This window comes from Oncorhynchus keta, chromosome 4, assembly GCF_023373465.1.
Source record: "Oncorhynchus keta strain PuntledgeMale-10-30-2019 chromosome 4, Oket_V2, whole genome shotgun sequence".
Lineage (NCBI taxonomy): Eukaryota > Metazoa > Chordata > Actinopteri > Salmoniformes > Salmonidae > Oncorhynchus > Oncorhynchus keta.
The window spans coordinates 61,862,906-61,886,727 of record NC_068424.1 but is presented as its reverse complement, the minus strand read 5'-3'; the positions used below and the strand labels follow the sequence as shown (position 1 = coordinate 61,886,727).

General features: G+C 43.0%; 1 protein-coding gene across 7 annotated transcripts in view; it reads right to left on the bottom strand.

Moving 5' to 3' along the window:
* septin6 (septin 6) overlaps positions 1-23,391 on the bottom strand; it is a 46,004-nt gene extending 22,613 nt beyond the window's left edge. For all 7 annotated transcript variants that reach the window (XR_008125037.1, XR_008125036.1, XR_004824836.2 and 4 more), the window contains exons 1-4: positions 23,263-23,391; positions 20,490-20,604; positions 3,597-3,792; positions 2,076-2,262 (exon numbers count right to left, since the gene is read on the bottom strand). Coding sequence is in view for 4 of the 7 variants with exons in the window: in XM_035767310.2 (XP_035623203.1) it covers positions 2,076-2,262; positions 3,597-3,792; positions 20,490-20,604; positions 23,263-23,292 (528 nt within the window). In the remaining 3 variants the exon portion in view is untranslated. The remainder of the gene's footprint in view (positions 1-2,075; positions 2,263-3,596; positions 3,793-20,489; positions 20,605-23,262) is intronic.
* Between the last annotated feature and the right edge of the window lie 431 nt (positions 23,392-23,822).

Below are 23,822 nucleotides of genomic sequence, written 5' to 3'. Positions count from 1 at the left end.
CCTTCTTTAACATGTTTCCTCCCCTTCATCTACACTGATTTAACAAATGACATCATTAAGGGAGCATAGCTTTCACCTGGATTCACCTGGTCAGTCTATGTCATGGAAATGGGTTCTAATGTTTTGTACACTCAGTGTCTATTTAAGCAATGAGGCCCGAGAGGGGTGTGGTATATTGCCAATATACCACGGCTAAGAGCTGTTCATATCCACGACGCAACACATTGCTAGGACACAGCCCTTAGCCGTGGTATATTGACCATATATGACAAAACCAGAGGTGCATCATTGCTATTATAAACTAATTAACAACATAATTAGAACAGTAAAAACAAATGTTTAGTCATACCCATGGTATACGGTCTGATATACCACGGCAAACCACCCAGTTTATAATTCTAAAATATATTTGGGAATATATTTTACAACCAACCACAGCATACTGTCAAAATCTATTTCCACAGCATATATTTAAATAAAGAAACATATGTAGAAATATATGAAAACAGACATTTTTTTAATGGCTTAAACATATATGTATATCTGTAATTTACATACACTTAAATACATGTACATATATGTTGGTTGTTAAAATCTAGGTTATTATATACTTTTTCTGTATGGGCTACTAAACCCATATCAAACCAAAGTTGTACCCAAGCTGCTGGGTTTAGCCTATATTGTGCAGCAGCATCAAGCTGGTGTTCTGATTGGAGAGTGTACCCAGCTAGAAAATAACCAAAGGGGAACCTTCTGGGAACATTACGGGTACGTTCTGTGTTTGCTGGGGAGACCTCAGCTGGAAGGTAGCAGAGCGGGGCCGGATGATGCGAGCATCTCCTATGCAGCCAGGTCATTACATCACAGCTAGCTAGCTAAACCCCCTGAGATCTGGGCCTACACCTCCCTTTCTTATGCTTCTCTGAATGCCTTGTGCCTTGGTCTACAGCAGGGATATCATGCAGACGGATACAACAGCTAGAAATGTAACATGTCTTTTTATATCTGAACACCTCTAGCCTCTACTAGCTTCAGGGATGTTTGATTTGGGCATATCTATGTGCATTTCCGCCATAATCACAGCTTGGAACGAAGCAAAGATAGAAAAATTGACAGCAGAGCAGTAAGAGCATTTACCAGAGAGGGTAGTACTAGTTCATCTCTAACGCAGGATCTATCTTGTGAAGAGATCTCCAAACACAATGTTAATGATGAGAGCCTACTGATCCAGCTGGTTCAGAAGAAACACATCCTCCAGCCCCCATGCTTGGTGTCAAAATCAGAACATGAAGAGATAGGGAAGGGATATGCCAGAATATCTGCTTCAATGGAGGCATAGGACGAAAGAGGAGGCCTGAGGATGCAGGGGGGTGTTTGTCAAACAACACCCACCACCACTTCTCACACATAAACTCAAGAGACACTGCACTCCCTTCTACGCAACAGGCTTTGTTTCATTGTAGCTGCCTGCCTACACAGGGAGGCTTCTGCTTTGGATCACAGAGGCTGGAAGGTGGCTAGGGTACAGCTGCTCTGGCAAACACTCGAAAGTCAGGAAGTTTCTATGCAAATAGGGCCTTTTGGGTTGGCCTTAGAAAAATAGAGTTAGTGTCACCATGACGACCAAGGGCCGTTTCACGGCTGACCTACACCGTCACGGGACAGGAGCCCATCTTTGAGCGTGCAAATGGTGTAGAAAAGTTTATGAGCCACGATGCTCTGCGATGACATCAATGATGCCCTGCATCTACATGGTGACATCATCTTGAGGCTAGAGAGCTTTCTCTTTTCCCCCTGCATTTTATAAATAGCTATGAAAAAAATGTAACTCTTCAACCCGAGGTTATCATATTAGGGAAGCTGCTTTTCAAGTGGCACTTCAAATCAGCAGTTTAATGAATGAATTGCATAATATGGTAATTTAGCAGATATCCTTTTCCAAAGCGGATTACAGAGAAGCCAACCTTGACAGTGACACATATAGGTCAACTCAGTGTACTATATCTGTCCCACGCAGGATTTGAACTCAGTGAACCATTGGAATCATAGTGTCATTAGCTAGCCTTGCAGCCCACCTTGCTGTCCAGTTTCTTCATAGTGACCAGGTCCAGGGACTTGAGGGAGTGTCCGGTGGGCGCGATGAAGTACAGACAGGCATGGATGCGTGTGTCATGGTAGCTGTGTAACGTGCGCTTGATTTTCAGCTCCTCCTGCAGATAGGCCTCAAACTGGGTGTCGATAAACTCCACAATAGACTTGTAGCTGAGGAGAGAAAAGCATGTGTTTCAAGGTGTTATAAACACACCATAAACAGCTGATAAGGAAACCGGAATGAAGATGTAGCTGTGCACCAAAAAGAGAAAATGTGTCTTACTATAGTCATATAGGATTAAGGGTAGGCTATACCTTTACCTTTCCACCACCATAGAATACGAGAGGGTGTTGTAAAGCCTCTCTTAAAGGGATTTTGGCAATGAAGCCCTTTACCTATTTCCCCAGAGTCAGACGAACTTATGGATACCATTTTTATGTCTCTGCATCCAGTATGCCAGCTGACACACACATGGTTAATCTGACTCTGGGGGAGTAGATAAAGGGCTTCAGAGCCAAAATCCAGAAGTATCCCTTTACGTGACAGATTTAAGCCAGTTTGTACTTTAATCCCAGAGTGTTGTCAGTGGGAGGTAGCTAGATGTTAAGTGAGTACAGCTCAGCTCCATAATAGTGATCTGCTGATCCATCATTCAGCTGAGCTGGGTCTCATTAGCTGGGAGTCATCAGGCAGAACATGGTGGGGAAGAGACGTGGGAGCGCACGGATCAGGGAGCAGAGGAGAGGCATACCATCACCAAGGAAGGGGAAGATTCACCGCACAGCCGAAGGCGGATAGGAACCTCTGATTAAACACAGGTTTTACCTCTGCCCTTCAACACACACACACGTGTGAGTGCACAGACACACACACACACACACACACACACACACACCTCTTCCCACACACCTCTTCCCAACTCCACTCCCCCTCATAAGAAACTCATCCGAGGTAAACTGCTAGCCCTTAGCTCACCCTCATCCAGCCACCATTTGATAGTGATGTGAAGCAGTTTGAACCTGGAGCGCTGACCTACATGAGGGTTCCTGTAACTAGCACAGCCTCCCCCTCGGGGCCCTAACCAGAGCAGCGAGAGAGGTCTGGGACAGACTGAGGACTGAGATTAGAGAGAGCTGCCTGGTGCTCACATGACATCATCCATCCTCTCTCTGATCTCTCATGACGAGGAATGAGGTTCACATGACAGGAGGGAGGGAGAATTTAACCCTTGAGACTCCTGGCTCAAGTGTCAGACTACTGTTATCCATATTGTCTAACAATAAATCTATCAGTGACTCACTGTTTTCATAAGGTATGGGAGAGGCATCATAAGAGTTGTGCCTAAAGTTCCACCAGACTCCAAAGGGGATGACCTCAAGTCCACACTTCATAGGGGGCATCTCAGACACATGAAGTGGAACCTGGGGCTCTAATCTCAAAAACAGACAGATAGACAAGACAGACATACAGTATATTCATGTTTATCTACATCATTGTCTCTCACCTGTCCTCTTTGTTGATCTGGTCTCCAAAGCCCACAGTGTTGACCACGGTCAGCTTGAGACGCACATTGCTCTCCTGGAGCTCATAGGTGTTGGACTTGAGCTGCACGCCCGGCTGGTTGTGCTGGGTGGGTTCGCCCTCGAACTTGGTGTTGAACAGGGTGTCCATGAGAGTGGACTTGCCCAGGCCCGTCTCCCCTAAAATACACACATACCTTTCAGTTCATTCACCATTGTGTCATTTTTTTTGTGGACTCTACTATCTGGAGTTTGGGTTTGTGTGAGATAGTTTTACTAAACTCATTAGGCATTCATAAGCTATATTCTTCTAGAGTCAATGGGTATAGGTTACAGTATATCATTCATGGAAATTAGCATTGAACAGCAGGGAATATTCCAGATTGGGCCATTGTCAGAATAAACGTGGCCTTAAAATATTCTCCCATACTGTACATTACAGGATTTAGTACATCCTGTTGAAAATACTTCAGTTTTACAATTTGGACTCGGGCTGCAGAGCATATCTCTCTAATGCAACCAGAATGTTAATTATATGGACTCTTCCCATTTGTCACTCCCCTATACATTTAGCTATGTGAGCCCCTCCCTCTGACTACATTGAATGGGACATCTTGCAGCGGCGCAGCACAACAAGCTAATCCTATGTCCACCAGAGTTGATATCTAGAGCAGACCATCCTAAAAATGGCTGCATGGGTCTGAATCACAGATGTCCTGATGCGTTCTGACAAACTCACACTGTTCAAAGCTGTCAGTCGAGTGAGATGGCACCTTCCTTCCCCAGTGCAAGAAAATCGAGTTGTACATCCCAAATGGCACCGTATTCACTAAGCAGTGTACTATATAGGGAATAGGGTGCCATTTGGGATGCTACCCTAGGCTTACTTCTGTTCATCAGACACCACATCTACACTCAGAGCACGCAGAGCTCTACACTGCCAACGATATATTAGTCTTCCTTTCACAAGGCATCAGGCTTTCACTCTGAGTGCACACTAAATAGTGTGGGGGGGGGGTAGAATGGAACAGCACAGTGCCAGATTCTCCCCTCCCATTTCCTGCATCTGAGGTTAAGTCCACCTCAGGTCATCGTCAAGATGTTTCCGTGGTCTCTCATACTCCTCATAGAAAATTGGCAGGACTGGATAAGCATCTCGCTTGGCAGGGACCCAAGCTGAACCCCATGCTAAAGATGGGGCCCTGACATCCAAAAGTTTCCATTTGAATGTACCAGCAAAAAGCATAAGAAATCTAAGTCTCGTGAAGACAAAATGTTTTGCTTTCGATTAAGTTCTTGCCACATGCCTCCGGATCACATTTCTGGGGCTTGAGCTGTAGGCAGGCCTGTGCAATTTTACAACAGCTTTGCTTTCTGGGATCCACACACACCAGACTTCATAGAGTAGACTGTAATAATAGAGGTTCTAGGGCTTCTGCCATTGCTTTTGAATGTTTTGAGTGCCACTGATAACTTTCAAGTAATTTAGAGTATGGAAAATTGAGAGAATTATATTATCTGTTTCCTACATTCAACAAAATTGACTAAATTGACCATTTACTTTAAAATAAGGCTAATATATGAAAACTATATCTGTCAATAGGCAGGTTTCCATTGAGCCAGGTTTATTTAGACAAAAGCAATGTCACCAAAAGAATGTTTGCGACATGTGTAATGGAAACGGCTGTCCAATCAAAAACGCGTCTTTTGACCAATGAGTAAAATGATATGTTCATTGTGTAGATAATACTCTAAAACCCATGGTCCAAACCTCATCTCTATCAAAATATGTTCAAAACTTATTGGCCGTTTTACCCTTGTAGGATGGCCAAAATTAGGGCGAATAAATAAACGGAGGCCAGAGAAAAATTGTGTGAGAATTAAGGCTAACTGACATCTTTCTTCTCCAATCCGGAGGACATAAAACAATATAGAGGTAAGATCTATATCGATTTTGAGACATGACATTATCATAGTTTAGTATACACTGTTCATATTAATGCAAAGTTTGTGTTCTTTTTCCGAAGACTTCTTACAGAAACAAACGTATCTCTGTGAAATGTCATTGGAGCGCTGAGCATACCGCAAACGTTTTATTTTCAGTCTTTTACATTCAATTCAGCTCGTCATGCTAATTTAGATGTTTGCGAACCCGTGGAAACAACTTGACGACGACGACAAATTGTTTGGGTCGAGAAAGCCGCGCCGTTTTTGTTGAGAAAGCTGCGCCGCTCTGTAAACAGAGCTTGGTGCTCATTACCGGATATATTAGGTTACGAAGTGTGACCTTTTGGATATCATGTTAATGATAGGGGCTAAAAAATATAGGACAAAACACATCACGACAAGAGAGACAACACAACACTACATAAAAAAGACCTAAGACAACATAGCAAGTCAGCAACACATGACAACACAGCATGGTAGCAACACATGACAACACAGCATGGTAGCAACACAACAGGACAACAATTTGGTAGCAGCACAAAATGGTAGCAGCACAAAACATGGTACTAACATTACTGGGCACAGACAACAGCACAATGGGCAAGAAGGTATAGAGACAACAATACATCACGCAAAGCAGCCACAACTGTCAGTAAGAGTGTCCATGATTGAGTCTTTGAATGAAGATATTGCGATAAAACTGTCCAGTTTGAGTGTTTATTGCAGCTAGTTCCAGTCGCTAGCTGCAGCGAACTGAAAAGACGAGCGACCCAGGGATGTGTGTGCTTTGGGGACTTTAACAGAATGTGACTGGCAGAACGGGTGTTGTATGTGGAGGATGAGGGATGCAGTATATATCTCAGATAGGGGGGAGTGCAGAGATGTGTCCTATAAGGAGCACTGGTGGCAAATCTGATGGCCGAATGGTAAAGGACATCTAGCCGCTCGAGAGCACCCTTACCTGACGATCTATACATTTAGTCTCCGTAATCTAGCACGGATAGGTTGGTCATCTGAACCATGGTTAGTTTGGCAGCTGGGATGAAAGAGGAGCCATTACGATAGAGGAAACCAAGTCTAGATTTAACTTTAACCTGCAGCTTTGATATGTGCTGAGAGAAGGACAGTGTACCGTCTAGCCATACTCCCAAGTACTTGTATTGAGGTGACTACTTCAAGCTCTAAACTCTCAGAGGAGGTAATAACACCAATGGGGAGAGGGTCCTTCTTCTTACCCAACCACATGACCTTTGTTTTGGAGGTGTTCAGAACAGAGTTAAAGGCAGAGAAAACTTGCTGGATATTAAGAAAGCTTTGTTGTAGAGTGTTTAACACAAAATCTGGGGAGGGGCCAGCTGAGTGTAAAACAGCATCATCTGCATATAAATGGATGAGTGAGCTTACTGCTGCCTGAGCTATGTTGTTGATGTAAATTGAGAAGAGCGTGGGGCCTAGGATCAAGCCTTGGGGTACTCTCTTTGTGACAGGCAATGGCTGAGACAGCAGATGTTCTGGATTTATACACTGCACTCTTTGAGAGCGTTAGTTAGCAAACCAAGCCAAAGACCCCTCAGAGACACCAATACTCCTTAGCCAGCCCACAAGAATGGAATGGTCTACAGTATCTAAAGCTTTAGCCAAGTCAATAAAAATAGCAGCACAACATTGCTTAGAATCAAGGGCAATGATGACATCATTGAGGACCTTTAAGGTTGCAGTGACACATCCATAACCTGAGCGGAAACCAGATTGCATACTAGAGCGAATACTATAGACATCAAGAAAGACAGTCAGTTGATTATTGACAAGTTTTTCCAACACTTTTGATAAACAGGGCTAAATAGACATTGGCCTATAACAGTTAGGATCAGCTTGATCTCCCCTTTAAATAAAGGACGAGCCATGGCTGCCTTCCAAGCAATGGGGAACTCCCCAGCGAGGAGAGAAAAAAAGGTTGGAGATGGGCGTGGCGATGATAGGGGCAGCAACTTTAAAGAAGAAAGGGTCTAAACCGTCTGACCCAGGTGTTTTTTTGGGGTCAAGTTAAAGGAGCCCCTTTAGCACCTCGGACTCAGTGACCGCCTGCAGGGAGAAACTTTGGAGCGGGCAGGGGAAAAAGCGGGAGGAGCGTCGCATTAGAAGGGGTGAGAGATGAGGAAATGTTGGACGGGCAAGGAGGCATATGGCTGAGTCAAATAGGAATCCTGACGTAATGAAGTGGTAATTAAAGAGTTCAGCAATGTGCTTCTTTTCTTGTCAGTAAAAACCACATAAACAACATTGAGGGACATGGGCAGCTGTGAGGAGGAGGGTTTATTCTCCAGGTCTTTAACCGTTTTCCAGAACTTCTTTGGGTTAGACCCACAGAGAGAGAACTGCTCCTTAAAGTAACTAACTTTGGCCTTCCGGATAGCCTGAGTGCACTTATTTCTCATTTGCCTGAACGAGAGCCAGTCAGCCTGAGTATGCGTGTGCCGAGCCTTTCGCCAAACGCAATTCTTGAGATGGAGTAACTCTGCAAGATCACGGTTGAACCAGGGGCTGAACCCGTTTTTAATTCAAAATTTCTTTATGGAGGCATGTTTGTTATCAATACCACTGAAAATATTAAAAAAGGATGTCCAAGCATCTTCGATAGAGGGTATCAAGCTGATTCTATACCATATACAGAGGCCAGTACATGAAGGAAGACTTGCTCATTAACGTTTTTTAGCAAGCATTTATGACAAATTAGGACAGGTCAATTCACGGAGCAGCCATTACGAACACAGGCTGTAAAACATTGACCACTAAGGTCATTACAGAAAACACCAGACTGATACCTATCAGGATTATTTGTGAGGATAACATCAAGGAGAGTAGCCTTTTCTGGGTGTTTGGAGTCATACCTTGTGGGACTGGTAATAATCTAATAAAGATTTAGGGAGTCCCATTGATTTTGGTAATAATCTAAGAAAGATTTAGGGAGTCCCATTGCTTTAAGACTTGGTCAGGTGGTTTAAGCATGTCCCAGTTTAGGTTATCGAAATGTTAGCACATGAAAATGTTTTCAAAATGTAAAATGACTTTAAATCCTTCCGTCTACATATTTAAAGACATGGCATATGGGCTTGTAGTGAGATACCCAATGGGCTGGACGATTCATTCTCATCACTCATCTTGAAAAAACGTATTCCAAAAACTTGGAAATCAAACCGCCATCGTTAACACAATGAAATAATTTGATTTATTATTTAAATATTTAAATAGCATAGGCAACAGAGAAAAACAAATGAATACAATTTAAGGCCAAGTGGCAAACACTAAAGCAGGCACTAGGGATGGGAGCATGCAGGCACTAGAAGCCTGGGTTTTCTGCACGATAACACTAGAAGCTTATTACCTCAAATGTATCAATTGAAAGTGGGTTCACAGCTCTTATCCAGCCAGATGTGTTGGTCATTACTGAGCCATGGTTAAGAAAGAGTATTCTGAACACTGATGTTAACCTTTCTAGTTATTATCTTTTTCGGCAAGACAGATCTTCCAAAGCTGGTGGAACGTCAATCTTTACCAAGGAACCCGGTCAGTGCTCGGTTGTCTCCACAATTTGATTTGCTGGTTTTAAGCATTAAGCAAATAGCTCTTTGTTGACTGTTGCTGGGTGTTATCATCCACCATCAACACCGACCTGTACCCTACCTGCCCTAAGCTCTCTCCTGGCCCCACTAAGTCTGAATTTGTGCTGCTAGGTGACATAAAATGGGAAATGCATAAACCACCTTCCTTCATGGCCTGGCCTGAATTGGTATAGAATCTGCTTGATCCCATCTGTCGAAGATTCTTGGACCTTCTTTTTTAATATTTTCAGTGTTATTGTTAACAAGCACGCACCACTAACCCCGCACCACTGCTCCGTGAAGACCTGGATAATAAACCCTCCTCCTCACAGCTGCCCATGTCCCTTAATGTTGTTACTGACAAGGAGCGTATGGCTGACCTCTTTGTTGGATGCCTCTTTGCCAATCAAACACTTCCTCATCTCCCAGCCCTTCTAATATGACTAGTCCTGATGCTTCTCCCTCTTTTCCCCCTGCCCCCCTACACAGCTTCTCCCTGCAGGTGTTCACTGATTTTGTGGTGCTAAAGGAGCTCCTTAAACTTGACCCCAAAAAAACATCTGGCTCAGATGATTTAGATCCTTTCTTCTTTAAGGTTGCTGCCCCTATCATCACCAAGCTTGTCTCTCCTCTCTGGGAATGTTCCCAGTGCTTGGAAGGCAGCCATGGTGCATCCTTCGTTTAAAGGGGGAGATTAAGCTGATCCTAACTGTTATATTTTGTCCTGTTTATCAAAAATGTTGGAAAAACTTGTCAATAATAAATTGACTGGCTTTCTTGATGTCTATAGTATTCTCACTGGTATGCAATCTGGATTCCGCTCAGGTTATGGATGTGTCACTGCAACCTTAAAGGTCCTCAATGATGTCACCACTGCCCTTGACTCTAAGCAATGTTGTGCTGCTATTATACATCCCTGGGGCGCTCCTCTTCTCAGTTCAGCTAGACTGGAACGAGCTGCAAAAACAACACTCAAACTGGACAGTTTTATCTCCATCTCTACATTCAAAGGCTCAATCACGGACACTCTAGCTGACAGTGGCTGCTTTGCCTGATTATTGTTGTCGCTACCTTTTTGCCTTTTGTGCTGCCTGTGCCTAACAATGCTTGTACCATGTGGTGCTGCTGCTTCTCTATATAGTGTTATGTGGTGTTGTGGTGTCTCTGTTTATGTAGTGTTGTGGTGTCTCTGTTTATGTAGTGTTGTGGTGTCTCTCTTTATGTAGTGTTGTGGTGTCTCTCTTTATGTAGTTGTTGTGGTGTCTCTCTTTATGTAGTGTTGTGGTGTCTCTCTTTATGTAGTCTTGTGGTGTCTCTCTTTATGTAGTGTTGTGGTGTCTCTCTTTATGTAGTCTTGTGGTGTCTCTCTTTATGTGGTGTTGTGGTGTCTCTGTTTATATAGTGTTGTGGTGTCTCTGTTTATGTAGTGTTGTGGTGTCTCTCTTTATGTAGTCTTGTGGTGTCTCTGTTTATGTAGTGTTGTGGTGTCTCTGTTTATGTAGTGTTGTGGTGTCTCTCTTTATGTAGTGTTGTGGTGTCTCTCTTTATGTAGTGTTGTGGTGTTCCCTTTATGTAGTCCTCCCCTCCCGCTCCATGGCTCGACGACTCATTGCGAGCTCACAGAACAGGGCTCCGGGCAGCCGAGCGGAAATGGAGGAAAACTCGCCTCCCTGCGGACCTGGCATCCTTTCACTCCCTCCTCTCTACATTTTCCTCCTCTGTCTCTGCTGCTAAAGCCACTTTCTACCACTCTAAATTCCAAGCATCTGCCTCTAACCCTAGGAAGCTCTTTGCCACCTTCTCCTCCCTCCTGAATCCTCCTCCCCCTCCTCCCTCTCTGCAGATGACTTCGTCAACCATTTTGAAAAGAAGGTCGACGACATCCGATCCTCATTTGCTAAGTCAAACGACACCGCTGGTTCTGCTCACACTGCCCTACCCTGTGCTCTGACCTCTTTCTCCCCTCTCTCTCCAGATGAAATCTCGCGTCTTGTGACGGCCGGCCGCCCAACAACCTGCCCGCTTGACCCTATCCCCTCCTCTCTTCTCCAGACCATTTCCGGAGACCTTCTCCCTTACCTCACCTCGCTCATCAACTCATCCCTGACCGCTGGCTACGTCCCTTCCGTCTTCAAGAGAGCGAGAGTTGCACCCCTTCTGAAAAAACCTACACTCGATCCCTCCGATGTCAACAACTACAGACCAGTATCCCTTCTTTCTTTTCTCTCCAAAACTCTTGAACGTGCCGTCCTTGGCCAGCTCTCCCGCTATCTCTCTCAGAATGACCTTCTTGATCCAAATCAGTCAGGTTTCAAGACTAGTCATTCAACTCTTCTCTGTATCACGGAGGCGCTCCGCACTGCTAAAGCTAACTCTCTCTCCTCTGCTCTCATCCTTCTAGACCTATCGGCTGCCTTCGATACTGTGAACCATCAGATCCTCCTCTCCACCCTCTCCGAGTTGGGCATCTCCGGCGCGGCCCACGCTTGGATTGCGTCCTACCTGACAGGTCGCTCCTACCAGGTGGCGTGGCGAGAATCTGTCTCCTCACCACGCGCTCTCACCACTGGTGTCCCCCAGGGCTCTGTTCTAGGCCCTCTCCTATTCTCGCTATACACCAAGTCACTTGGCTCTGTCATAACCTCACATGGTCTCTCTTATCATTGCTATGCAGACGACACACAATTAATCTTCTCCTTTCCCCCTTCTGATGACCAGGTGGCGAATCGCATCTCTGCATGTCTGGCAGACATATCAGTGTGGATGACGGATCACCACCTCAAGCTGAACCTCGGCAAGACGGAGCTGCTCTTCCTCCCGGGAAGGACTGCCCGTTCCATGATCTCGCCATCACGGTTGACAACTCCATTGTGTCCTCCTCCCAGAGCGCTAAGAACCTTGGCGTGATCCTGGACAACACCCTGTCGTTCTCAACTAACATCAAGGCGGTGGCCCGTTCCTGTAGGTTCATGCTCTACAACATCCGCAGAGTACGACCCTGCCTCACACAGGAAGCGGCGCAGGTCCTAATCCAGGCTCTTGTCATCTCCCGTCTGGATTACTGCAACTCGCTGTTGGCTGGGCTCCCTGCCTGTGCCATTAAACCCCTACAACTCATCCAGAACGCCGCAGCCCGTCTGGTGTTCAACCTTCCCAAGTTCTCTCACGTCACCCCGCTCCTCCGCTCTCTCCACTGGCTTCCAGTTGAAGCTTGCATCCGCTACAAGACCATGGTGCTTGCCTACGGAGCTGTGAGGGGAACGGCACCTCAGTACCTCCAGGCTCTGATCAGGCCCTACACCCAAACAAGGGCACTGCGTTCATCCACCTCTGGCCTGCTCGCCTCCCTACCACTGAGGAAGTACAGTTCCCGCTCAGCCCAGTCAAAACTGTTCGCAGCTCTGGCTCCCCAATGGTGGAACAAACTCCCTCACGACGCCAGGACAGCAGAGTCAATCACCACCTTCCGGAGACACCTGAAACCCCACCTCTTTAAGGAATACCTAGGATAGGATAAAGTAATCCTTCTCTTTATGTGGTGTTGTGGTGTCCCTTAAAAGATTTAGATGCACTATTGTAAAGTGGCTGTTCCACTGGATGTCATAAGGTGAATGCACCAATTTGTAAGTCGCTCTGGATAAGAGCGTCTGCTAAATGACTTAAATGTAAATGTAAATGTTGTGGTGTCTCTCTTTATGTAGTCTTGTGGTGTCTCTCTTTATGTAGTGTTGTGGTGTCTCTCTTTATGTAGTGTTGTGGTGTCTCTCTTTATGTAGTGTTGTGGTGTCTCTCTTTATGTAGTGTTGTGGTGTCTCTCTTTATGTAGTGTTGTGGTGTCTCTGTTTATATAGTGTTGTGGTGTCTCTTTATGTCTCTGTTTATGTAGTGTTGTGGTGTCTCTCTTTATGTAGTGTTGTGGTGTCTTCTTTTGTGGTGTCTCTGTTTATGTAGTGTTGTGGTGTCTCTCTTTATGTAGTGTTGTGGTGTCTCTGTTTATGTAGTGTTGTGGTGTCTCTCTTTATGTAGTGTTGTGGTGTCTCTCTTTATGTAGTGTTGTGGTGTCTCTCTTTATGTAGTGTTGTGGTGTCTCTCTTTATGTAGTGTTGTGGTGTCTCTCTTTATGTAGTGTTATGGTGTCTCTGTTTATGTAGTGTTGTGGTGTCTCTGTTTATGTAGTGTTGTGGTGTCTCTCTTTATGTAGTCTTGTGGTGTCTCTGTTTATGTAGTGTTGTGGTGTCTCTGTTTATGTAGTGTTGTGGTGTCTCTGTTTATGTAGTGTTGTGGTGTCTCTCTTTATATAGTGTTGTGGTGTCTCTCTTTATGTAGTGTTGTGGTGTCTCTCTTTATGTAGTGTTGTGGTGTCTCTTTATGTGGTGTTGTGGTGTCTCTGTTTATGTGGTCCTTCTGTAGTCCTTCTGTAGTGTCAGTTGTCTCTTTATGTAGTTGTGGTGTCTCTCTTTATGTAGTGTTGTGGGTTCGTCTCTTTATGGGACCACCCTCTTTAGTCAGTGTTGTGGTGTCACATGACTGTAAGTAGCTTTTTATGATAAAAGTGTTTGTGGTGTCTGTTTAAATGTTGTGGTGTCTCTCTATATATATATATGTTGTGGTGTTGTGGTGTCTCTCTTTATGTAGTGTTGTGGTGTCTCTGTTTATGTAGTGTTGTGGTGTCTCTGTTTATGTAGTGTTGTGGTGTCTCTCTTTATGTAGTGTTGTGGTGTCTCTCTTTATGTAGTGTTGTGGTGTCTCTCTTTATGTAGTGTTGTCTCTCTTTATGTAGTGTTGTGGTGTCTCTCTTTATGTAGTGTTGTGGTGTCTCTCTTTATGTAGTGTTGTGGTGTCTCTCTTTACGTAGTGTTGTGGTGTCTCTGTTTATGTAGTGTTGTGGTGTCTCTCTTTATGTGGTGTCGTGGTGTCTCTGTTTATGTAGTGTTGTGGTGTCTCTCTTTATGTAGTTGTTGTGGTGTCTCTCTTTATGTAGTGTTATGGTGTCTCTCTTTATGTAGTGTTGTGCTGTCTCTGTTTATATAGTGTTGTGGTGTCTCTTTATGTGGTGTTGTGGTGTCTCTCTTTATGTAGTGTTGTGGTGTCTCTGTTTATGTAGTGTTGTGGTGTCTCTCTTTATGTAGTGTTGTGGTGTCTCTCTTTATGTAGTCTTGTGGTGTCTCTCTTTATGTAGTCTTGTGGTGTCTCTCTTTATGTAGTGTTGTGGTGTCTCTCTTTATGTAGTGTTGTGGTGTCTCTGTTTATGTAGTGTTGTGGTGTCTCTCTTTATGTAGTGTTGTGGTGTCTCTCTTTATGTAGTGTTGTGGTGTCTCTTCTCTTTATGTAGTGTTGTGGTGTCTCTCTTTATGTAGTGTTGTGGTGTCTCTCTTTATGTAGTGTTGTGGTGTCTCTCTTTATGTAGTGTTGTGGTGTCTCTGTTTATGTAGTGTTGTGGTGTCTCTCTTTATGTAGTCTTGTGGTGTCTCTGTTTATGTAGTGTTGTGGTGTGTCTCTCTGTTTATGTAGTGTTGTGGTGTCTCTCTTTATGTAGTGTTGTGGTGTCTCTCTTTATGTAGTGTTGTGTGTGTCTCTCTTTATGTAGTGTTGTGGTGTCTCTCTTTATGAGTGTTGTGGTGTCTCTCTTTATGTAGTGTTGTGGTGTCTCTCTTTATGTAGTGTTGTGGTGTCTCTCTTTATGTAGTGTTTTGGTGTCTCTGTTTATGTAGTGTTGTGGTGTCTCTGTTTATGTAGTGTTGTGGTGTCTCTCTTTATATAGTGTTGTGGTGTCTCTCTTTATGTAGTGTTGTGGTGTCTCTCTTTATGTAGTGTTGTGGTGTCTCTCTTTATGTAGTGTTGTGGTGTCTCTCTTTATGTAGTCTTGTGGTGTCTCTGTTTATGTAGTGTTGTGGTGTCTCTGTTTATGTAGTGTTGTGGTGTCTCTCTTTATGTAGTGTTGTGGTGTCTCTCTTTATGTAGTGTTGTGGTGTCTCTCTTTATGTAGTGTTGTGGTGTCTCTCTTTATGTAGTGTTGTGGTGTCTCTCTTTATGTAGTTGTTGTGGTGTCTCTCTTTATGTAGTGTTGTGGTGTCTCTCTTTATGTAGTTGTGGTGTCTCTCTTTATGTAGTGTTGTGGTGTCTCTCTTTATGTAGTGTTGTGGTGTCTCTCTTTATATAGTGTTGTGGTGTCTCTGTTTATGTAGTGTTGTGGTGTCTCTCTTTATGTGGTGTCGTGGTGTCTCTGTTTATGTAGTGTTGTGGTGTCTCTCTTTATGTAGTTGTTGTGGTGTCTCTCTTTATGTAGTGTTGTGGTGTCTCTCTTTATGTGGTGTTGTGGTGTCTCTCTTTATGTAGTGTTGTGGTGTCTCTCTTTATGTAGTGTTGTGGTGTCTCTGTTTATGTAGTGTTGTGGTGTCTCTCTTTATGTAGTGTTGTGGTGTCTCTCTTTATGTAGTGTTGTGGTGTCTCTCTTTATGTAGTCTTGTGGTGTCTCTCTTTATGTAGTCTTGTGGTGTCTCTCTTTATGTAGTGTTGTGGTGTCTCTCTTTATGTAGTGTCTGTCTCTTTTATGTAGTGTTGTGGTGTCTCTCTTTATGTAGTGTTGTGGTGTCTCTGTTTATGTAGTGTTGTGGTGTCTCTCTTTATGTAGTGTTGTGGTGTCTCTCTTTATGTAGTGTTGTGGTGTCTCTCTTTATGTAGTGTTGTGGTGTCTCTCTTTATGTAGTGTTGTGGTGTCTCTCTTTATGTAGTGTTGTGGTGTCTCTCTTTATGTAGTGTTGTGGTGTCTCTCTTTATGTAGTGTTGTGGTGTCTCTCTTTATGTAGTGTTGTGGTGTCTCTCTTTATGTAGTGTTGTGGTGTCTCTCTTTATGTAGTGTTGTGGTGTCTCTCTTTATGTAGTGTTGTGGTGTCTCTCTTTATGTAGTGTTGTGGTGTCTCTCTTTATGTAGTCTTGTGGTGTCTCTGTTTATGTAGTGTTGTGGTGTCTCTGTTTATGTAGTGTTGTGGTGTCTCTGTTTATGTAGTGTTGTGGTGTCTCTCTTTATGTAGTGTTGTGGTGTCTCTCTTTATGTAGTGTTGTGGTGTCTCTCTTTATGTAGTGTTGTGGTGTCTCTCTTTATGTAGTTGTTGTGGTGTCTCTCTTTATGTAGTGTTGTGGTGTCTCTCTTTATGTAGTTGTGGTGTCTCTCTTTATGTAGTGTTGTGGTGTCTCTCTTTATGTAGTGTTGTGGTGTCTCTGTTTATATAGTGTTGTGGTGTCTCTTTATGTGGTGTTGTGGTGTCTCTGTTTATGTAGTGTTGTGGTGTCTCTCTTTATGTGGTGTCGTGGTGTCTCTGTTTATGTAGTGTTGTGGTGTCTCTCTTTATGTAGTTGTTGTGGTGTCTCTCTTTATGTAGTGTTGTGGTGTCTCTCTTTATGTAGTGTTGTGCTGTCTCTGTTTATATAGTGTTGTGGTGTCTCTTTATGTGGTGTTGTGGTGTCTCTGTTTATGTAGTGTTGTGGTGTCTCTCTTTATGTGGTGTTGTGGTGTCTCTCTTTATGTAGTGTTGTGGTGTCTCTCTTTATGTAGTGTTGTGGTGTCTCTCTTTATGTAGTGTTGTGGTGTCTCTCTTTATGTAGTGTTGTGGTGTCTCTCTTTATGTAGTGTTGTGGTGTCTCTCTTTATGTAGTCTTGTGGTGTCTCTCTTTATGTAGTGTTGTGGTGTCTCTCTTTATGTAGTGTTGTGGTGTCTCTCTTTATGTAGTGTTGTGGTGTCTCTGTTTATGTAGTGTTGTGGTGTCTCTCTTTATGTAGTGTTGTGGTGTCTACCTTTATGTAGTGTTGTGGTGTCTCTCTTTATGTAGTGTTGTGGTGTCTCTCTTTATGTAGTGTTGTGGTGTCTCTCTTTATGTAGTGTTGTGGTGTCTCTGTTTATGTAGTGTTGTGGTGTCTCTGTTTATGTAGTGTTGTGGTGTCTCTGTTTATGTAGTGTTGTGGTGTCTCTGTTTATGTAGTGTTGTGGTGTCTCTCTTTATATAGTGTTGTGGTGTCTCTCTTTATGTAGTGTTGTGGTGTCTCTCTTTATGAGTGTTGTGGTGTCTCTCTTTATGTAGTGTTGTGGTGTCTCTCTTTATGTAGTGTTGTGGTGTCTCTCTTTATGTAGTGTTGTGGTGTCTCTCTTTATGTAGTCTTGTGGTGTCTCTCTTTATGTAGTGTTGTGGTGTCTCATGTTGCTACCATGCTGTGTTATCATGTGTTGCTGCCATGTTGTGTTGCTTTCTTATGTCTCTCTTTATGTAGTGTTGTGGTGTCTCTCTTATCATGTGTTTTTTGTCCACATTTTTATTTTTAATCCCAGCCCCCAGCCGTCCCCACACTAGGGCTTTTGCCTCTTGGTAGGTTGTCATTGTAAATAAGAATGTGTTCTTCATTGACATTGTTGTGTGTGACATTACGTATTACGTCCAGCTGTATTTATCGATAGAAGTTAAATGAAAATGCACCGTAGCAGGCAACTGTCTAATTTATTTTCTATGCAAACTTTCTAAATGTAGACCATTTATACGCTCAGGTCAAGACTATAGAATGGTTCACTGCACCCTTTGTAATTCCTCTTTTTCAATTGGCAGCCGGAGAAGAACAGCAGTGGTAGAACATCAACAGACGAAAAAGCATAAAGCTTGTCTGATTGGCCGTGTTGGTATGCCCTCTGTCACCACATTCTACAAGAAGGTAGAGCTTTGCCAAGAAGAATATGATTTAGCTGTGCAGGAGGGTGTCTTTGCATACCACACTATGCGACACAATCACAGTTACAGATCTATGGACTGCACAGCACAACTCACACGGAAGCTTTATGAGCCAAAGTGTACTCGTGCTAGGACAAAATGTGAAGCCATAGTGAGAAATGTGTTAGTACCATGTGCTAGGACAAAATGTGAAGCCATAGTGAGTAATGTGTTAGCACCATGGGCAACTACTTTGGTAACACAGGACCTTGCCCAGGTTTAGTTTGTGTCCCTGTCCATTGATGCGTCCAATCATGGACATGTAAAGCTGCTGCCAATACTAGTCAGATATTGTAAGATATATGATGGCAGCACATCTGTGGAAACAAAACTGCTTTTTTTGTTGAATTGAAAGGAGACACAGCAGAGGAAATTGCAGCTGAGGTCCTGGTGGTCATCCAAAAATATAACCTGGAAAACAAAGTTGTGGCATTCTCTGCCGACAACACAAATGCCAACTTTGGTGGACTGAATAGGCTGGGGAGGGTCATTGTCCATACCAAAGTTAAAAATGCTCTGCAGCGGGAGGTGATTGGCTTAGGTTGTCCTGCTCACATCATTCATAACACTGCCAGAACAGCTTCGGATATGATTCCACTTGATGTTGAGTACCTGCTCACAAAGATATTTGGATATTTTCCTATTTTCACCGTCAGATTTTTTTTTGCGATTTTTGCGATTTTGTTGGCCAGGAGTACCATAACATTTTAGGACACAGCAATGTTCGCTGGCTGTCCATGCTCCCTGCTCTAGAAAGGGTGCTGAAAATGTATGTGCCATTGAAATCATTTTTTTATTTTTGAATACAAATGCCCTGTTGTCCTGCGAACAATGTTCGAAGTTCCGCTGACTGAACTTTGGCTGGCCTTTGTCCATGGAAACTTGACCGTATTCAGTGACACGATCAAGATGCTTGAAGGCCAGGACCGCTGTGCTGTGGAGTCCTCTGCAATCCTGATAAATGTTGAGGCAAAATTGACTGCAAGACCTGATGACAACTTCATTCCAGTTTTGGTCAGAGGACTTCTGAGGGAGCTAGAGGAAAATGGAGCCATGTCTAAAGAGAGCTTTCTCAAAACATCCCAATCATTCTTCACTACGGCTGTGAACTACTTGCAAGCATGGGAAAAGCACACAGATCATCTAAAAGATGTACATTGTCTCCTTTTAAAAAGGCAACCTCAGTGAGAAGAGATCCAGAAGGCAGCAGGCACACTGCAGGACAAATGCCCCAATGTGACCATCAATGAGGATGCATTGTTTGACGAGGTTACTGGCCTGCAAGAGTTCCTAAAGGGGGGATCGCTTGAAGAATGGAAAACATCTGAGACACCGCTTAGTCAGAGATGGAGTACGGTGGTTACCGACTCCAAAGAGAACGACATCCCACACAACCTGGCTAGATTAGCGTCTGTTGTCATGTGCTTACCTGGAAGTAATGCACCAGTCGAGAGTGTTCTCCCAAATGAATGATCTATGGACAGCAGCAAGAAATATGTTCACTGTTCCTACCATCAAGGCCATGCTTATTGTGAAGACAAACTTCAACCTCCCCTGCCAGGAGTTAATGGAGAAGCTGGCCAAAGACAGAGCAATCCTGAAGAAGATACATTCTTCTGAGAAATATACAGATTAGGTTGGTATCAGTATACAATGTAGGCACCAACCTCATCAACGTCTTATTTCTTTATTATGTTGTTAAGTATTTCACATATACTATTGTCTGTTTTCTCAATTTTGCTAATGTTCTCTCCTGCTCTTATTCTACCCAGACTACCAGGACCACTGTTCAGATTGGACAGTTCTGTCTTGTCTGTAGTGTTTCTGTAATATAGTTGTTTTCTCTGTCACAATGTGCCTGTTAGTCTAAATACATGAAACCGGAATTGTCTCCCTTTTTTATTTCATAGATAATAACATTGGATATTCAATGATATATTGACTGCCGAGCTGGAAATGTCCCCGGTTTTAATTTCAGAAATCTTGTCACCTTACATTAGTGGCTAAGACGATTTAGCTTAACTTGCTAAGAAAATACAAACTAGCTGTTTGCAGATGTAAGAAACACAAACTATTAGTGTAATTATAGAACACTTGTGGAATTATATTAAGATCAAAGTGGAAACAACATCGTTGTCATCAACATTACTGCATGTGCTGCATTGACCATGCAGCCCTTGACCAAGGTGTCTTGTGGTCAAGCAACAACAAATGTGCTCCTTGAGTGACGGGGTGGAACTAAGTCTGTGTGGAAAGCAGCATGGAGAGAGAGAGAGCGGACGTTACATAAAAATGGACGTTACACACAGCGTTTCACATTTAACAAACCAAACATTAAAATGCCGTTATAGAAGGTAAAGCAAAAACCCAAAACGGTCTGTGCATAAATACCAGTATATAGTCAAATACGGTATACCGACCAGCCCTACTATTGACCAGTGAGAAACAACCAAAGTGGGTCAAAGACAGAATTAATTCGGTTTACATTCACAGTGGAAACACAATAAATAAATTGCGGCGGAGAATGGCTCCCATTTTGCCTTGAGGAGAAAAGGGAGGTTTCACGCATGACACACTCACCAATGCAGAGGATGTTGAAGCAAAAGCCGTGGTTGACAGACTTGTTGACCAGCTGGTCAGGCATGCTGTCGAAACCGACATGGCCGGCGAGAGGGACGGCGCGAGCACCTTCTCCCTAAAGACAAGATAATGATTTTGAGATTAGGAACACTGAGTAAAGATGTGTAATTAATCATTAACCACCAGGTATAATCACAGATACATATGAAACAGGGGTGGTACGGATTAGGCTATCGTGATTTAGGTTAACATAAGGCTGATCATAATAACATTATTATTTCACCTCAGTTTACACATTTCATGTAGAACATGACTACACAGCAATATGACATGTCAAACATTCCCTCCCACAACTACTGCTGGTGTAAATTCTAAATTCAAACTGTTGAAGTGTTAACCACAGCTACAATCTATGGTTTAAGCTACAGTTTCGTTATTTTTGCCAGAGTAGTTTCACACATTCCATTGTATTCTAGCAAGATAACGCATGTCAGCTCAATTCTCAGGTTTAGAAACTCCCTCTGCAACTGGACTTCCTGACGGGCTGCCCCAAAGTTGTAAGACTAGGCAAAAACATGTCTGCCACGCTGATCCTTAACACTGGGGCCCCTCAGGGGTGTGTGCTTAGTACCCTCCTGTACTCCCTGTTCAACCACGACTGAATGGCCAAACACGACTCCAACACCATCATTAAGTTTGCTGACCGACAACAATGAGATGGCCTATAGGGAGGAGGTCAGAGGGTAGTGCGTACGGCTCAGTACATTACTGGAGCCAAACTTTCTGCCATCCAGGACCTATATAATAGGCGGTGTTAGAGGAAAGCCCATAAAATGTCAGTCACCCAAGTTAAAGACTGTTTTCTCTGCTACCGCACTGCAAGCGGTACTGGAGCGCCAAGTCTAGCCCCATCCGCTCCCTTTTGTACACTACTGCTACTCATTGTTTATTATCTATGCATAGTCACTTCACCCTTACCTACATGTACAAATTACTTCTACTAACCTGTACCCCCGCACACTCACTCGGTACCGGTACACCCTGTATATAGCCTTGTTATTCTTATTGTGTCCATTTTTTACTTTAGTCTATTTGGTAAATATTTTCTTAACTCTTCTTGAACTGCACTGTTGGTTAAGGGATTGTAAGTAAGCATTACATGGTAAGGTCTACACTTGTTTGTTTTGGCGCATATGACAAATAAAGTTTGATTTGATCTGTGCTCTAGTTGTAATACACTTCCTGTTTCCTGTATGCTGACATATTTGCTTAAAGCACAGCCTACTGTTGAAATCACAATGTCCATATATGGCAGGTAAAACATCACATTTTGAGGGGTACTGTAGAACAAGGGAATTGTTATGTGAGAGTAATACATGTATTATATCAGATGACCCAACTTTATACAGGAGGACATGGATCCTACGAATCCAATAGGAAATGTTGTAGGCCTTACCCCAAATCCATAAGGGCCTAATATGGATGTGTGTGTGTGTGTGTGTGTGTGTCTGTGAGAGAGAGAGTAGAAAGTTAGCATCATCAGACATCCTGTTTCGAGAACTGCACAGGGTGGTGGTGTCGGTAGTAAAACAAGGAATTCAGATGACATGGAACTGTGACATGTGTGCCATCAATAGTGAATCAACTGAAACACAGCAACGCCACCACTAAAATGCCTAAATGAAACAAATGTGCTTTTAAAATATTTTGAGGCAGACAGCAAAATCCGCTCAGCTAAAAGGGGAGGTTGAAAATAGTTACACAGACTTGGGTAAACAGTTGTCAATTATTTGGATAGTTCGAATTGGTTATAAAAACTGAAAGGCTATTGGTTAAACAGACAGTATTTCTTGGTTAAACAGACAGTATTTCTTGACTCAACACACTCCTCAGCTGGCCTACATGTGCAGCATTCCCAAACCCAAGGCCTACATGGGGTCACAATGACATAACGCTGTTGTTGACTTCCATTTTTTGAGACATTTGGGTTGAATTAATTGCACAAAAAAAGCGTGGATGTAGGTGAACATAACCGGAAAACCTATTTAGTTTAGCCTACCAATCCTTCACCCAGTGATTTTTCAAGCTGACACATTCTGAAATTAAGTCAATCCCTTTTGATGAATCCACATTATTAGCCTCGTTATTATTTAGTTGTATATCAATAATATGAATAATCCCCAAGCGGTTAACCTATATGATTCGTTATGCACACCAGACAACGCCCAGTGAAGTAACGGGACTGAGGACCAGAAACAATGTGATAGTCTACTAACATAATCGAACTCACGAGAGACGGCGGATATGCATGCAAATTGCAATGTCCAGAAATAAATACAGTCATAATATCAAATCAATAATACCATATCAATGTTATGTATAAATAGTTTTGACTGCGAAATGGAGAAAGGATGAAGATTCATAGATCGCAACGATAACCAAGTAAGGGAACGCACGCGGGCAATAGCCTAAATCAGACAATTGAATGTTCGCGATCATTTTTTCCCCCATAAACCATGCGGTTTCGTAATGAGCGATATTTATCTAGATACATTGTATCAATGCGGTATTAACGTTGTAATAAAGAGGTAATTTGATATGGAGCTAGCTTGTAAAAACAGTACAACAACCATGGGGAGATGGGCGTTCCACCTACATGTTTCTATGCTGTTTGAGTTAAATTCACCCATTACTCAAATGTATTAATTTTAGCAAGTTACATCGGTGCCCTAGCCAAAAGAGCAGGAAAAGCATCCTTAATTATAGTACTCACCGCTTGCCTAGCTATTTCAGTGGCCGCCATGGTTATTGTTTGGGATGAAGACCCTTATGCAGGAAGCTGCATACAACAATAGTTGGCTTCATACACGAGAGAATGTACCACTTGTCCGCAGATATTTATATAAACAAAATAAAATATCCAAAATGGTAAGAGCATTAAAATATAAACTTTTGAAAACGGGTGGTAGCATACACCATGTTAAGCTGATAAAATAACGTTTGCATAACCAATTAATTACATACATAACATACACCTTAATTATATGGTATACCCCTATTTTTATTGGAACCTTCTGAGTAGGCTGGACCGGCTGGACCAGTAAGATGCCATGAAATCTTTTTGCTGAAATTGTAAAATACATGTGCCATTTTTATCAAAGCCAATAGCCTTTCCATCAAATTATAAGCTTTATAATAGGAAGAGTACGATTTATCAAGGGGGAAACAAATAAAAGAGAGAGGGGATTTTATATCAGTGCAAATATTTGACATAAGTGATAACATCAAGCTGTTTTAAAAAGTGAACAATTGATTTATGATATTACAGAGCAA